This window comes from Oncorhynchus masou, chromosome 33, assembly GCF_036934945.1.
Source record: "Oncorhynchus masou masou isolate Uvic2021 chromosome 33, UVic_Omas_1.1, whole genome shotgun sequence".
Lineage (NCBI taxonomy): Eukaryota > Metazoa > Chordata > Actinopteri > Salmoniformes > Salmonidae > Oncorhynchus > Oncorhynchus masou.
Window position 1 is genome coordinate 40,565,739 of NC_088244.1, and position 15,937 is coordinate 40,581,675.

Sequence of the window (15,937 nt, forward strand, 5' to 3'; positions counted from 1 at the left end):
TGTCTGATTCTTGTTTGTGTTTTTGATGCCAGAAGCAAGCTGTCGTCTCGTTTGCTTCCACCTTGTCCTATCCTGTCGGAGTCTGCCTGGCAGGTGCATCCTGCACTATACTACGTTCTTTTTGTTCCATTGTCAACGTTGGAAGAGGATTTATGCCATTCTTGTTTTTCATTAAAGAACTCTGTTTTCTGTTAAAACCGCTTTTGGGTCTTCACTCAAGTACATAACAGAAGAATCAGACCAAGAATGGACCCAGCGGCTCCGGACCCTTTTCACTCCGCCGTCGAGATCCAGGGAGCGATGCTAGGCAGACACGAGGAGGAATTGTCTGCTGCTCGACATGCCGTTGAGACCCTGGCCGTCCAAGTCTCCGACCTCACAAGACAGGTTCACCAACTCCACCTCGATCCACCGCCCACTTCCAGGGTTTCCGAGTCTCCGGAGCCCAGGATCAACAACCCGCCCTGTTACTCTGGGGAGCCCACTGAGTGCCGCTCATTCCTCACTCAGTGTGATGTGGTGTTCTCTCTCCAGCCCAACACTTACTCCAGGAGCGCAGCCCGCATCGCCTACGTCATTTCTCTCCTTACCGGACGGGCGCGTGAGTGGGGCATGGCAATCTGGGAGGCGAGGGCTGAGTGTATTAACCAGTTTCAGGACTTTAAGGAGGAGATGATACGGGTTTTTGACCGTTCTGTTTTTGGGGAGGAGGCTTCCAGGGCCCTGTCTTCCCTATGTCAGGGGAATCGATCCATAACGGATTATTCTATTGAGTTTCGCACTCTCGCTGCCTCTAGTGACTGGAACGAGCCGGCTTTGCTCGCTCGTTTTCTGGAGGGTCTCCTCGTCGAGGTTAAGGATGAGATCCTCTCCCGGGAGGTTCCTTCCAGTCTGGACTCCTTAATAGCCCTCGCTATTCGCATAGAGCGACGGTTTGATCTTCGTCGCCGAGCTCGTGGAAAGGAGCTCGCGTTCTCCGTTGCTCCCCTCTCCACATCACTGCCACCTGCCGCATCACTGCCACCCTCCTCCGCCGGCTCGGATGCTGAGCCTATGCAGCTGGGGGTATCCGCATCTCGGCCAAGGAGAAGGAACGGAGAATCACCAATCGCCTCTGTCTCTACTGCGGCTCCGCTGGTCATTTTGTCACCTCATGTCCAGTAAAAGCCAGAGCTCATCAGTAAGGGGAGGGCTACTGGTGAGCGCAACTACTCAGGCCTCTCCTTCTGGATCACGCACTACCTTTCCGGTCCATCTCCGCTGGCCCGGTTCATCTGCTTCCTGCAGTGCCTTGATAGACTCTGGGGCGGAGGGCTGTTTTATGGACGAGACCTGGGCTCGGGAACATGACATTCCTCTCAGACAGTTAGGGAGCCCACGGCCTTGTTCGCTTTAGATGGTAGTTCTCTCCCCAAGATTCAGCGTGAGACGCTGCCTTTAACCCTCACTGTCTCTGGTAATCATAGCGAAACCATTTCTTTTTTAATTTTTCGTTCACCTTTTACACCTGTTGTTTTGGGTCATCCCTGGCTAGTGCGCCATAAACCTTCTATTAATTGGTCTAGTAATACTATCCTATCCTGGAATGTTTCTTGTCATGTGACCTGTTTAATGTCTGCTATCCCTCCTGTTTCCTCTGTCTCTTCTTCACAGGAGGAGCCTGGCGATTTGACAGGGGTGCCGGAGGAGTATCACGATCTGCGCACGGTGTTCAGTCGTTCCAAGGCCACTTCTCTCCCTCCACACCGGTCGTATGACTGTAGTATTGATCTCCTTCCGGGAACTACTCCCCCGGGGTAGATTATACTCTCTGTCGGCTCCCGAACGTAAGGCTCTCGAGGATTATTTGTCGGTTTCGCTCGACGCCGGTACCATAGTCTCCTCCTCCTCTCCCGCCGGAGCGGGGTTTTTTTTTGTTCAGAAGAAGGACGGGTCCCTGCGCCCATGCGTGGATTATCGAGGGCTGAATGACATAACAGTTAAGAATCGTTATCCGCTTCCTCTTATGTCTTCAGCCTTCGAGATCCTGCAGGGAGCCAGGTTTTTCACCAAATTGGACCTTCGTAACGCCTACCATCTCGTGCGCATCAGGGAGGGGGACGAGTGGAAGACGGCGTTTAACACTCCGTTAGGGCACTTTGAATACCGGGTTCTTCCTTTCGGCCTCGTTAACGCTCCAGCTGTCTTTCAGGCACTAGTTAACGACGTCCTGAGAGACATGCTGAACATTTTTGTTTTCGTTTACATGGACGATATCCTGATTTTTTCACCGTCTCTCTCGATTCATGTTCAGCACGTGCGACGCGTCCTCCAGCGCCTTTTGGAGAACTGTCTTTATGTGAAGGCTGAGAAGTGCACTTTTCATGCCGCCTCTGTCCCTTTTCTCGGTTCCGTTATTTCCGCTGAGGGCATTAAGATGGATCCCGCTAAGGTCCAGGCTGTCATTGATTGGCCCGTTCCTAAGTCACGCGTCGAGCTGCAGCGCTTTCTGGGCTTCGCTAATTTCTATCGTCGTTTCATCCGTAATTTCGGTCAGGTGGCAGCTCCCCTCACAGCCCTTACTTCTGTTAAGACGTGCTTTAAGTGGTCCGTTTCCGCCCAGGGAGCTTTTGATCTTCTTAAGAATCGTTTTATATCCGCACCTATTCTTGTTACACCTGACATCTCTAGTCAGTTTGTTGTTGAGGTTGACGCGTCAGAGGTGGGCGTGGGAGCCATTCTTTCTCAGCGCTCTCTCTCTGACGGCAAGGTCCATCCTTGCGCGTTTTTCTCTCATCGCTTATCGCCGTCAGAACGTAACTATGATGTTGGTAATCGCGAACTGCTCGCCATCCGCTTAGCCCTAGGCGAATGGCGACAGTGGTTGGAGGGGGCGACCGTTCCTTTTGTCGTTTGGACTGACCATAGGAACCTTGAGTACATCCGTTCAGCCAAACGACTTAATGCGCGTCAGGCTCGTTGGGCTCTGTTTTTCGCTCGTTTCGAGTTTGTTATTTCTTATCGTCCGGGCTCAAAAACACCAAGCCTGATGCTTTATCTCGTCTCTTCAGTTCTTCTGAGGTCTCCACCGACCCCGAGGGGATTCTCCCTGAAGAGCGTGTTGTCGGGTTGACTGTCTGGGGAATTGAGAGGCAGGTAAAGCAAGCACTCGCTCACACTCCGTCGCCGCGAGCTTGTCCTAGGAACCTTCTGTTCGTTCCCGTTCCTACTCGTCCGGCCGTTCTTCAGTGGGCCCACTCTGCCAAGTTAGCCGGCCACCCCGGCGTTCGGGGTACGCTCGCTTCCATTCGCCAGCGTTTCTGGTGGCCCACTCGGGAACGTGACGCGCGTCGATTTGTCGCCGCTTGTTCGGTCTGCGCGCAGACTAAATCTGGGAACTCTCCTCCTGCCGGCCGTCTCAGACCGCTTCCCATTCCCTCTCGACCGTGGTCTCACATCGCTTTAGATTTCATCACCGGACTGCCTTCATCAGCGGGGAAGACAGTTATTCTTACGGTTGTCGATAGATTCTCTAAGGCGGCTCATTTCATTCCTCTCGCTAAGCTCCCTTCTGCTAAGGAGACGGCTCAGATCATTATCGAGAATGTTTTCCGAATTCATGGCCTTCCGTCTGACGTCGTTTCCGACAGAGGCCCGCAGTTCACGTCTCAATTTTGGAGGGAGTTTTGCCGTTTGATTGGGGCTTCCGTCAGTCTCTCGTCCGGCTTTCATCCCCAGTCTAACGGTCAAGCCGAACGGGCCAATCAGACTGTTGGTCGCATTTTACGCAGTCTTTCTTTTCGTAACCCTGCGTCTTGGTCAGAACAGCTCCCTGGGCAGAGTACGCCCACAACTCGCTTCCCTCGTCTGCTACCGGTCTATCTCCTTTTCAGAGTAGCCTCGGGTACCAGCCTCCGCTGTTCTCATCTCAGCTCGCCGAGTCCTGCGTCCCCTCCGCTCAGGCTTTTGTCCAGCGTTGCGAGCGCACCTGGAAGGGGGTCAGGTCGGCACTTTGCCGTAATAGGGCGCAGACTGTGAGGGCCGCTAATAAGCGTAGGACCAAGAGTCCTAGATATTGTTGCGGTCAGAGAGTATGGCTCTCCACTCAGAACCTTCCCCTTAAGACAGCTTCTCGCAAGTTGGCCCCGCGGTTCATTGGTCCGTTCCGTATTTCCCAGGTCATTAATCCTGTCGCAGTGCGACTTCTTCTCCCGCGCTATCTTCGTCGCGTTCACCCGGTCTTCCATGTCTCCTGTGTTAAGCCCGTTCTTCGCGCCCCGCTCGTCCCTCCCCCCATCCTTGTCGAGGGCGCACCCATCTACAGGGTTCGTAAGATTTTGGACATGCGCCCTCGGGGCCGTGGTCATCAGTACCTAGTGGATTGGGAGGGGTACGGTCCTGAGGAGAGGAGTTGGGTTCCCTCTCGGGACGTGCTGGACCGTTCGCTGATCGATGATTTCCTCCGTTGCCGCCAGGTTTCCTCCTCGAGTGCGCCAGGAGGCGCTCGGTGAGTGGGGGGTACTGTCATGTCTTGTTATGTCTGTTCCTGTCCTTTCTCTTCACTCTGTCTCTCTCTGCTGGTCTTTTTAGGTTACCTTCTCTGTCTCTCATTCTTCAGCTGTTCTACATCTCCCCTAACTAGCTCATTCACTCTTTCACACCTGTTCTCTCTTCCCCCTCTGATTAGGTCTCTATTTCCCTCTCTGTTCCTGCTACTTTCAGTGTCTGATTCTTGTTTGTGTTTTTGATGCCAGAAGCAAGCTGTCGTCTCGTTTGCTTCCACCTTGTCCTATCCTGTCGGAGTCTGCCTGGCAGGTGCATCCTGCACTATACTACGTTCTTTTTGTTCCATTGTCAACGTTGGAAGAGGATTTATGCCATTCTTGTTTTTCATTAAAGAACTCTGTTTTCTGTTAAAACCGCTTTTGGGTCTTCACTCAAGTACATAACAAGGGGGGTTTGAACATCAAATCAAAATACATTTTATTTGTCACATGCGCCCAATACAACAGGTGAAATGCTTACTTATACAAGCCCTTAACCAACAATGCAGTTAAGAAAAAAAAGAAGAAATAAAATTAACAAATAATTAAAGAGCAGCAGTGAAATAACAATAGCTAGGCTATATACAAGGTGTACCGGTACAGTGTCAATGTTTGGGGGCACCGATTAGTTGAGGTAATGTGAAGTAATATGTACATGTAGGTAGAGTTATTAAAGTGACTATGCATAGATAATAACAGAGAGTAGCATCAGCGTAAAAAGGGGGGTATGGGGGGGGGCAATGTAAATAGTCTGGGTAGCCATTTGATTAGATATACAGGAGTCTTATGGCTTGGAGGTAGAAGCTGTTTAGAAGCCTCTTGGGCCTAGACTTAGCACTCCGGTACAGCTTGTCGTGCGGTAGCAGAGACTATGGTGGCTGGAGTCTTTGACAATTTTTAGAGCCTTCCTCTGACACCGCCTGGTTTAACCTTGACCCCAGTGATGTACTGGGGGGGAATAGGTTTTGTCGTGCCCTCTTCACAACTGTCTTGGTGTGCTTGGACCATGTTAGTTTGTTGGTGATGTGGACACCAAGGAACTTGAAGCTCTCAACTTGCTCCACTACAACCCGTCGATGAGAATGGGGTGTGCTCGGTCCTCCTTTTTCTGTAGTCCACAATCATGGCATTGAGCCACTGCGTTTGATAGCCCACGTGTCCCCCCCTTCTCTGTAGTGTTGGATGTGCGCCAGCCTCGTGTGAGATGTTATATAACAAGAGAGGCAGCTCATTATGATTATCTTATTCCTCTGGTCCCCTTCAGTGAGAAGTCTTCCTCACTTTAGACCCCCATGCATTCAATACCAGCAGGGGCGTTTTGTGTTAACATGTTTTTTTGTTCTACCTGTGTTACTGTAAAAGCGCTCTTTGTTCCTCTACGGTAATGTGTGTATGTGTGTGTGTGTGTGTGCGTGTGTGTGTGTGTGTGTGTGTGTGTGTGTGTGTTTGCGTGCGTGCGTGCGTGCGTGTGATGTTTGTTGTGTGTATGGTGCAGTGGAACTCCATTGGCTTTGTCCTGTTTGTTTTTTAATAAACCGTGTGTGTGCTTTCTCAAAAGGGGGAGCCTCTAACCAATTTTTTTGTGGAGGCAGGTAGCCTAGTGGTTAGAGTGTTGGACTAGTAACCGTAAGGTTGCAAGATTGAATACCTGAGCTGACAAGGTAAAAAGCTTTCGTTCTGCTCCTAAACAAGGCAGTTAACCCACTGTTCCTGTCATATAAAATAAGAATTTGTTCTTAACTGACTTGCCTAAGTTAAATTTTAAAAAGACATTCTAGACTTTTCCTAACACAGAGATTCAAATTATTGTGTGATTCTCTTATCAACCCCTGTGTGTGGGCATGATCTCTTGACCTAGATATTCATGAAAATGTTAGTGCCAGATTAATTTTCGTTAGCGAGTAATCGATTTGAGAGAAAACAACTATTCAATCACCAACAAGATTAAAACAACATTCAATTAAATCAATTCCCATATTACTTTCTGATAGACAGTTGATATTGACCAGTTGATAGGATCATCTTTAGTGGGATCATCTTTAGAAAATAAACATTCTGTCTTCTGTGGGTAGGCCTATGTCTAATCAAAATGGTTAACCTAAATCGGCATACAAACAATCGTTATAATTGTAGTAAAATAATAAGGAGGGGACAATACCCCTCTGTTGGTTCTTGTGCGGTACGTGAACGCGCCGCAATCAACAGTGCTCAGCGTCTTCTTGAGAGCGCGCGAGAGATCCACGGAGAGACAGGACGACGAGGGGAGAGGCAGGAAGAGGGCGTGAGACAAATAGGGAAAATCCCAATAATGGAGTGGCGGCGGAGGAGGTCGGTTTCGCGAGCTCGGACTGGTCATAGTTGACGTTTTCATTTTCTCAAAATTGGATGTAAATTCTATAATTAGGGACTGTGCGCCGATATCTCTAGCTCAAAGAAGCCCTCCACGGATGCCTCAGATGCTACACTTAAACGGGGATCCACCACTGGCACCAGGCAACAGTTTATCATTTCTGGTGGACTTGGATGAGGATGCTAAAGGACATATTTTTAAGATAGCATTGGTTGAGGATATTGCAAAACCGTATTAATGTGTGTGTGTGGTTGCCGAATTGATGAGGAGAATTCCATAGTTTATTAGTAGGCCCCTTTTTTGCTGTTTCTGAAAAATGTATTGCGTTGCGTTTGTGTGTGCGTTTGTGTATATGCGAGTATGCTCGTGTGCGTGTGCGCGTGTGTGTGTGTGTGTGTGTGTGTGTGTGTGTGTGTGTGTGTGTGTGTGTGTGTGTGTGTGTGTGTGTGTGTGTGTGTGTGTGTGTGTGTGTGTGTGTGTGTGTGTGTGTGTGTGTGTGGATAAGTGCATGCACGTGCAAGTGTTTTCCATATGCTTGCAAAAGGAGATGTAGCAAGTTGATACATTTATATAAATATAAATATCTATCCCAGGAGATCCCATGCTTTCTCTTCGCCCTGAGATTTCTGCCCAGGCTTCCCTGAAATGCACATGTTTTCATCATCAGACGCAAATAAATAATTCCAAAGTCAACAGTGCGCTACTAAAAATATTCTGCAGAGTGAATAATGTATTATTTTGACCAGTATTTGAATTGTCACCCTTGAGAGAGAGAGAGACAGAGAGAGAGAGAGAGAGACACAGAGAGAGAGAGAGACACAGAGAGAGAGAGACTCACAGAGAGAGAGAGAGAGAGACACATAGAGAGACAGACACAGAGAGAGAGAGAGACACAGAGAGAGAGAGAGACACAGAGAGAGAGAGAGAGAGAGAGAGACAGAGAGAGAGAGAGACAGAGAGAGAGAGAGAGAGAGACAGACAAACAGACAGACAGACAGACAGACAGACAGACAGACAGACAGAGACAGAGAGATAGACAGGCAGAGGGAGAGAGGGAGAGAGACAGAGACAGAGACCGAGAGAGACAGACAGAGACCGAGAGAGAGAGAGAGAGATACAGAGAGAGAGACAGACAGAGAGAGAGACAGAGTGAGACAGACAGAGAGAGAGACAGAGAGAGAGAGACAGAGAGAGACAGACAGAGAGATACAGACAGAGAGAGAGAGAGGGAGAGAGACAGAGACAGACAGAGAGAGAGAGAGACAGACAGATAGAGAGAGACAGAGACAGACAGACAGACAGAGAGACAGACAGACAGACAGACAGAGAGAGACAGACCGACAGAGAGAGACAGGGAGAGAGAGAGACAGACAGACAGATACAGAGAGAGACAGACAGAGAGACAGAGACAAACAGACAGACAGACAGACAGACAGACAGACAGACAGGGAGTTGTGGTTTTGGGATGTGTCGCTGAATAGTTTGGGTAACCTTAGATTGCCCACCCTGATTTTTCCCACCCTGCTGGGTACCTAGGGGACTGGAGCTGGGCACCAGATAATAAATGCACTTGAGAGCATATGTGTTGCGACATTGACTTGGAACGGTGGAGAGCTGGGCACAGGGGTTTGAATGAGTCGACACCTCAGGTTCAGATGTAGGAGCCACTTTGAAAAAAGAGAACGCCAGCCAAGTGGAGCAACAGACGGACCAATAATGAAACAGATTGCCCTCGCAGCGTTGATGTAAGGTTTGCCAAGGTTTGGGGCTAGGGCTGGCCAGAGGATAGATGATTTTTTGCATTATGTTTGTCAGTGATATCACACAGATGATACAGACCCAAACACCTGTCTTCCCACTGCTGTAAACCTCACATACTCTCAGGAGTTAGTTTAGTTTACATTACCGTTTCTTAAAAGTGAGTGTGAACTGAAGAAATGTAATAATACTATTAACAGTGTAATAACATTTATTAACAGTGTAATAATGCTCGAATCCAGAGTGATTTAAAAGTTGTAACTCAACGGTAACTCAACCCCCCCACATGTGAGTGTCTAGTTTGCCAGTGTGCTTGTCCAGTCTGACAAAATAACACAGAAAGCGAAGAGAAAACAACAATGCCAAAGTCTGACAAAATGGTAACAGAACTGGGCTTCTAGCCTGATTGCCAAATCACAGAAATATTTGATAGTAATTGAATTAACCTCTTGGGAGAACAATAGAAACAGCTGTCCTTTTCCCCCTTAGAGGTGTTTCTCTATTGTCTCCTTAATTAAAACTGTACCTAAGGTCATTCACACCAACAGGGTAGACTGCATTTTCATTTGCCCTCCTGTCCTCCTTTTCTGCATTTCCCCTGCTTCAGGACAAGACGTAGAGAGAGATTATTTGTGTTCAGAGTGACATTGTAGCATGTTTTAACAGCTCATGTAACCCTCTCACCAGGCTCGAATTTGACTCTCGCGATTTTACCTTACTTATAATATCTGAACAGCATGGGATAATTAGGTGAGAATAAGAATCCTATTGTAAACTCGCTAGTGTGATGACAACTAGGGTATCAACGTTAACTTCAGATAGAATGATATGCTTTCCCATGCATTTAAATGACACAGAAACAGTTAATGACTCCAGCAAGGCAACAGACATAAGGTACAATATGTATATTATCACATTTTCAATGTACCACATCAAAAGAAATGCAGATACTAAACCCCAATGATTTTTCACAACCCATGTCCAAATTACTGGCAAGCTTGCTTAAACCCGTTAGAGCTCAAAAAAATGACGACACACATAAAGTCCCGGAGCACCCCACCGTTGTGGTTACTCACTACTTGTAGGTATTTGCTCAGCAAAGTATAGCAGTTCCGTGCAGGTGTCCTTACAAGATCCACAGCAAGCACAGCTATCAGTACTCCTTAGCAGCAACAGATGGAAACAACATGGAAACATGAACTTGTTAATCTTCCACAAGCAATTCTCTCCAGGTTTCGCACAATGCTAGGCTAACCTCGAGGCTGTCAAATACCTCCACGATGAGACGGTAGCTTCGGTCTCTACTAAGTCTTTCTTAACAAAATAATAATAACTCTCTTATAAAGTCAAATCAGTATTTACCTTCAAAACTCGGTAGGTATGGGTTTTCTTCTATTTTTTATTGTCTTCTTTCATAGATTTTCTTCACCAACATTGATAATGTCTCTCCATCTCTCTTTCAACGTCTCACCATCTTTCTTTCAACGTCTCTCCCTCTTTTTTCAATGTCTATCCCTCTTTTTTCAACGTCTCTTTCTCCCAGGCTTTCTGTTAACCAGGTCAACTCTCCCATTGGCCTCAGTTTAACATGCTACCTTATTGGTCAAAACTTAAAGTAAACCAACCTATTCACTTGTACATTAAAGAAATATTTCTTCAAAAGAAATGCATTAACAACATTACAATTCAGGAGAAATTCAATCACCTTTTAAATCTAATACCAATTAATTATAACAAATTGTCACGCCCTGGTCGTAATATATTGTGTTTGTCTTCATTTATTTGGTCAGGCCAGGGTGTGACATGGGTTTATTGTGGTGTGTTTTGTCTTGGGGTTTTGTGGGGTGTTGGGTGTGTGGCTTAGTGGGGTTATCTAGCAAAGTCTATGGCTGTCTGGAGTGGTTCTCAATCAGAGGCAGGTGTTTATCGTTGTCTCTGATTGGGAACCATATTTAGGCAGCTATATTCTTTGAGTATTTCGTGGGTGATTTTCCTGTTTCTGTGTTTGTTGTCACCAGATAGGCTGTATAGGTTTTCACGTTCCGTTTGTTGTTTTTGTATTGTCATTAAACATGTCTCAAAAATACCACGCTGCATTTTGGTCCGCTTCTCCTTCACCAGACGAGAACCGTTCACAAATAAACTAAGTACTAGGTTTTAACAAGGGTATTGCACTCATATCAAAGCAAATGGTGTAAGTTTGAGATGATTCAAGTACAGCACTGTTTGACTGTTTGACACTGTTTGACGCTTTCATCAGACTTATTGGGGCCCTGGGGCCACACAACATTGCGTTTGCATGGTTAAGAGAAGAATACAACTCCAGAGTAATTATGGTCAAATGGGGCCCAGAGCTCTCATCATGATAATGGGACTAGATGTATAAAGTACAGCACATATTTTATTTACTAACACTTTAAACACATGCCCACAACATGTTAGCCATAATCTACTCATTCCTTACCAGAAACGTCTCCTTTAAAAATATATAAAAAATATTCTCACAGTGGCCTCTTCACCCACGTGAACCATGGTGCTCCAGGATATTTTGAATGTTCCAGATCTGGCTTAGCAACATTACTGCCCTCAGTTGTCAAAAAGCATCAGTCTGATGGGTGTGAGAATAAACCTGCTAGGCCCACAGCTCCCAGAGCTCCTATTGACCTTCTCTGTTACACAGCCTGAGCTGCTTCAAATGCTCATATCTCAACTGAACTGCCCAGGTCTACTACACATGGTAGCATACAGACACTAAAGGCTCTGAAATGTTTCTTTGAATTGGGGTCTTTTGGAGTTTATTATTTAGTTGTGAGAGTAAGCGATGGATGAGGTGTGAGGAGGTGGAAAAAAAGAGAGAACAGGAATGTGTATGTGTGTGTGAGAGAGAGAGAGAGAGAGAGAACTAAAAGTGGGCCAGCTCTACCGCTCTCTGTAGCTCCTTCTCCTCCTCACTCCTCTCCCTGGCTGCTGCCTTTGAAGTTCTCTGTACAAGTTCAGAAATATCTTATGAGAGGGGAGGAACCGAAGGGAAAAGAAGAGAAAAGACAACTTCAAAGCGCTTGGATTTTGTTTCTCAGAACAAGATATTTGTGGTGCAATGATTTTCAACCTGGAGGCCATATAAATAAAAAGGCGGTTAGTAGGCCTGAAGGCCAGCAGGCCAGCAAGGCTGGGGAGGGATGTAGTGCACACTGCTGAGTGTTACTCACCAAACCACAGGGGAAGCTTTACAGGGCCGACTGAGGAGGAGAAAGACCCTTCCAATAGAAAATGTGAATGTCTATTATAGTCCAAATTTAGTACAAGCATTTCTACATTTAGCTGCACGATTAAACTTTGTTATTATTAGAGAGTTTCTGGCCTGTGTCTTTTCATCTGTGTGTCTATGTTTGCAGTTGCATAATGCCATCGTTATCAACCGGACTGTCTGAGCTCAATACGGTTGATGGATGAGCTGCTTGGGAATAATGGGAAGCCGTGTGTTTGGCGCTGCGCAGCAGTATTGAGAATATCATCTGGGAGGCAATCTTACAAGCTCATTAGTATGGGATCAGCAGAGAGGTTGCGGTGAGCTCAGCAGCAGACGAGGGGGAATCAGAGACTCCGGGACAGAATGAGTGAGAGTTGGGGACTCAGAGAGACCCAGAGGCCCAGAGCTGAAAGATAAGCAGCAGCAGGAACATCAGCAGAAAAGACCCTGTTCCACCCCATCAACCCCCCGAGAGCCAAGCACAGGGATCTTACTTACTCTCTCACTCAAAGAAAAGTGACTCATGTGATTTTCCATGCCAATGCTAATGTCTCCTTCATGTCTCTTCTAAAACATTATAGCAATTACAGCAATTATGGTTTGCATTTTTTATCCAAACCCCATTGCCTATACTGTATTTGGACCATACAGATATCAACGTTGTATCTGTGCCAATTATGGCATCTGTGAAGTTATGGACAGTGCCTTTGTGGCTATCTCCATTTTAAAGTAGTTTTTAAAAAGTGTAAAGCTATCCGCAATGCTGGAGTCTGGAATCAAATCTTGTGTCATTCATTTATTATAGCCACAAGATGGCGGTCATATAGCTGAAAGCCATTGACAAAGTAGGCAAACCAATTTGAAGAAGACAATGCTCTGATCATTGGCTGATCACTCCCAACCCATAGGAATCCCCACTCAGATGACTACTTTAAAATGACGGAAACCCTCAATGATAATGTAAAAAAAAAAACGCTTATTTACATTTTCTTTATACATCTCTATGATTTTTACTGGTCTTTTGATGACAATGTAATAAAAGTTTAGCTTTTGAATCATGCATCCATGTTTCCCATCTCCTAAACATCCTCTCTCTCTTCTCTCTCCCCCAGCTGTATGCCTGGTGTTGGGCTGTATAATCTTTCCAGATGGCTGGGATGCAGAGGTGGTGCGGGACCTGTGTGGGGAAGAGACGGGGAAGTATACCCTGGGTAACTGCTCTGTCCGCTGGTCTTACATCCTAGCTATTATCGGCATCCTGGACGCCCTGATCCTCTCCTTCCTTGCCTTCGTCCTGGGAAACAGACAGAACAACATGTTCCTGGAGGAACGCAAGGCTGACAACAATAAAGGTGAGGGATGGATTAGACCATGACAAGACTGCATCTGAAAGGGCACCATTTTCTCTACATAATGCACTTCTTTTAACCAGGACCCATTGGGTTCTGGCTAAAAGCAGTTCAGTCGGGAATAGGGTGCCATTTCAGACGCAAACAAGCAATGACCAAAACACATCATATCTATAATTGATCAACATTGGTTTCCAAAATCAGATAGATTTTCCTGTATACTTATGAGATAGATTGCATAACCTGCTCTGATAGTTGACATGATTTCTGAATGATAAAATAATACATCTGGTATTGTTATTAAGTCGATCGGTCTAGCTTATTGCACTCACCGTGAAACTGCATGGATGAGGGTAGGATTGTCCACCAGTCTGTTCTCACTGTTTGCACAGGATTGCATCAGACTGGTCGGATCATATTGAGTTATCAGAGTGGAGAGATGTTCTTTCAGGGGACCTTTGAAGACATTGATGTCAGAATCTTATATGAAGTGTTCTAAAACTCACTGTCACCATTATGACAGAAAGTAATAGACCCCTCATGAAGTTGTTAACTGTCAGATCAGAGGATTACACTGTTTGGTAGGGAAATGCCAAAGTATCGTGAATTCTTTACACTATACCCGCTATGGTGGTTTCCATGGTTACTCACCAGCTTTCAGTGGGATATGCCAGTATCAATATATCATCGGCAGTGTATCGCTCACCACTCATCTGATTAACCCTGCACTATCTCACTGATAGAGATTATACTGTGTGTAATATTGTATGTGCTGTAACAGAATGTATATTTTTGACACTCTTATTTACAACAATATTTTACTTTGTTCTTGCAGATTTTGCTGTGTCTGGGGTAAGTGACTTCGTAAGTGAACAGTACACAGTGTCATGGCTTCGTGCATGGTGCAGTTATTGTCTAAATTGATCAGTGTGTTTGTCCCATTAGTCCCGTCTTGTATAATATGTGTTTGGCTGAATGAGTTCAAAGCACTGTCTGGTTCTGTATTGTGATACATTGCTATATAATTGGTATTATTTCAAAATCCTTACATGATGCACTGCTGTGATACTTTTTTTTATTGCCCTTAGATTGAGGTCCGGGACAGAAGAAGCGACCCAAGGTATGTTGGAGTCCAGCGGTTGTACTGATGGGATCTTTACCGTGGATGACCACCTCTCCTCTACTCCCTGCCATCCAGTCATCCGGCTATATGTGCAGACCACATGTATAGATGTAGGATCTTAATTTGAGCCAGTTTGCTCCAGTAGGAAAATGTGAATTATTTTGTGGATAATAAAAAATTGACATTTTTGTAGGGGCTTGATCCATTTTTTTGTAAGTGAAAATCAAGTCTGAAATTTCAATATGGAAATAACAAACTTCAGAAGTATTTTTAAACCTCAGATACACTACAAGTTTAATGTTTACTGCATTGCAAGAAAGTTCTCCTGCAACAAGGTGATCAAATGAAGAGCCTACATCTGTACAGCATTCAGTGTTATAAAACTGGGAGAAACCATATTTTACAAAGGCGCTATGATGTTGTAAAGTGCATTAACAATACTTTTAAAAAATGACAGTATTTGTAAATATTGTGTCCAAAAGGAACTATATATTGCAGCTTTACAGAAATCGACATCTCTGGGAATCTATGTACTGTACATACAAAGTAATTTATACAGTATATTGGTACTGGTACATTGGGCAAAAAAAAAATGTTGTTCAGTGTATTTCTACCCTTTGCATAACGATTTGAGTAAAGGGTAGAATAAAGTAGAACAAAACAAATATTTTGTCAACATTTAATATACCCTATAAAACTAAGCTTTTGGTGTTTGTGAAAATTTGAGAATCATTTTTGAAATTATTAAACTGAAACAGGGTAGATGAAAGAAGTTATCCAGTAGATAGATGACAGGAAAACGTCATATTTGGCACTAATCTCTCAGAAGGAAGCCCTGTATGCTGCATTCTCTAGGCGCTGAGACACTCGGGCCACAGGTTTCCACCATACCGTCCAAACTGGCCTTCTACGGCACATTGCAGTGACCAACACACACTGTGCCAGGCTGCCAGCCCAGATGGGCTTTCAGTGGGCCTGTGTGTAATTCACCTTAACACCCCACAATGGAAAAAGTATCCTGGTAAAAATCTATGTAGAGGCAGGATTTCTACTAACTTTTAAAATGAATATTTTCAAATGGTATCTAGTGAAGGACTACACATTTGTACTTATTGTCCATCATCTTTGCTACATTGTATACAGTTATTGTAAATTGAGAAGCTATGTATGTTTTTAGGTGGCAGCCGATCCTCAGGAAGCTGTACTGTAAGACAGCAATTACTGTACACTGATTCAAACACTATTGTTCCTCCAGAATAGAGCCTTGGGTCTGATGAGACACTTCAAGATTTCAAGCATAGCTTTTGTGACCCAATGAGCAGACAAACCTTAACCCAATGAGCAAACTACTGTACCTTTTGGTGCATATGGAACTCTATAATACAGATGGGATACATAACCAGTGACTCCGATGTTTTATTCTGGCTCCAAAGTAGCCCTGTCCTGTCTTTGTCCCATCACTTATCTCAGTGGGAGGGCTCTTTTAATAGCAGGCAAGTTACAGAGTCAAGGAGAAGAGACATTGGGGATAGACACAGTAATAAGAATATACATCATCTAAAAAGATTTTAGACATTGGTCTCA

General features: G+C 45.3%; 1 protein-coding gene across 1 annotated transcript in view; it reads left to right on the top strand.

Annotated features, from left to right (window-relative positions):
* Nucleotides 1-14,521, top strand: part of LOC135528546 (LHFPL tetraspan subfamily member 3 protein-like) — a 38,928-nt gene extending 24,407 nt beyond the window's left edge. The window contains exons 2-4 of the mRNA XM_064957704.1: nucleotides 12,994-13,233; nucleotides 14,066-14,082; nucleotides 14,319-14,521. Of these exons, the coding sequence (XP_064813776.1) occupies nucleotides 12,994-13,233; nucleotides 14,066-14,082; nucleotides 14,319-14,378 (317 nt within the window). The 3' untranslated portion in view covers nucleotides 14,379-14,521. The remainder of the gene's footprint in view (nucleotides 1-12,993; nucleotides 13,234-14,065; nucleotides 14,083-14,318) is intronic.
* Nucleotides 14,522-15,937: the final 1,416 nt, after the last annotated feature.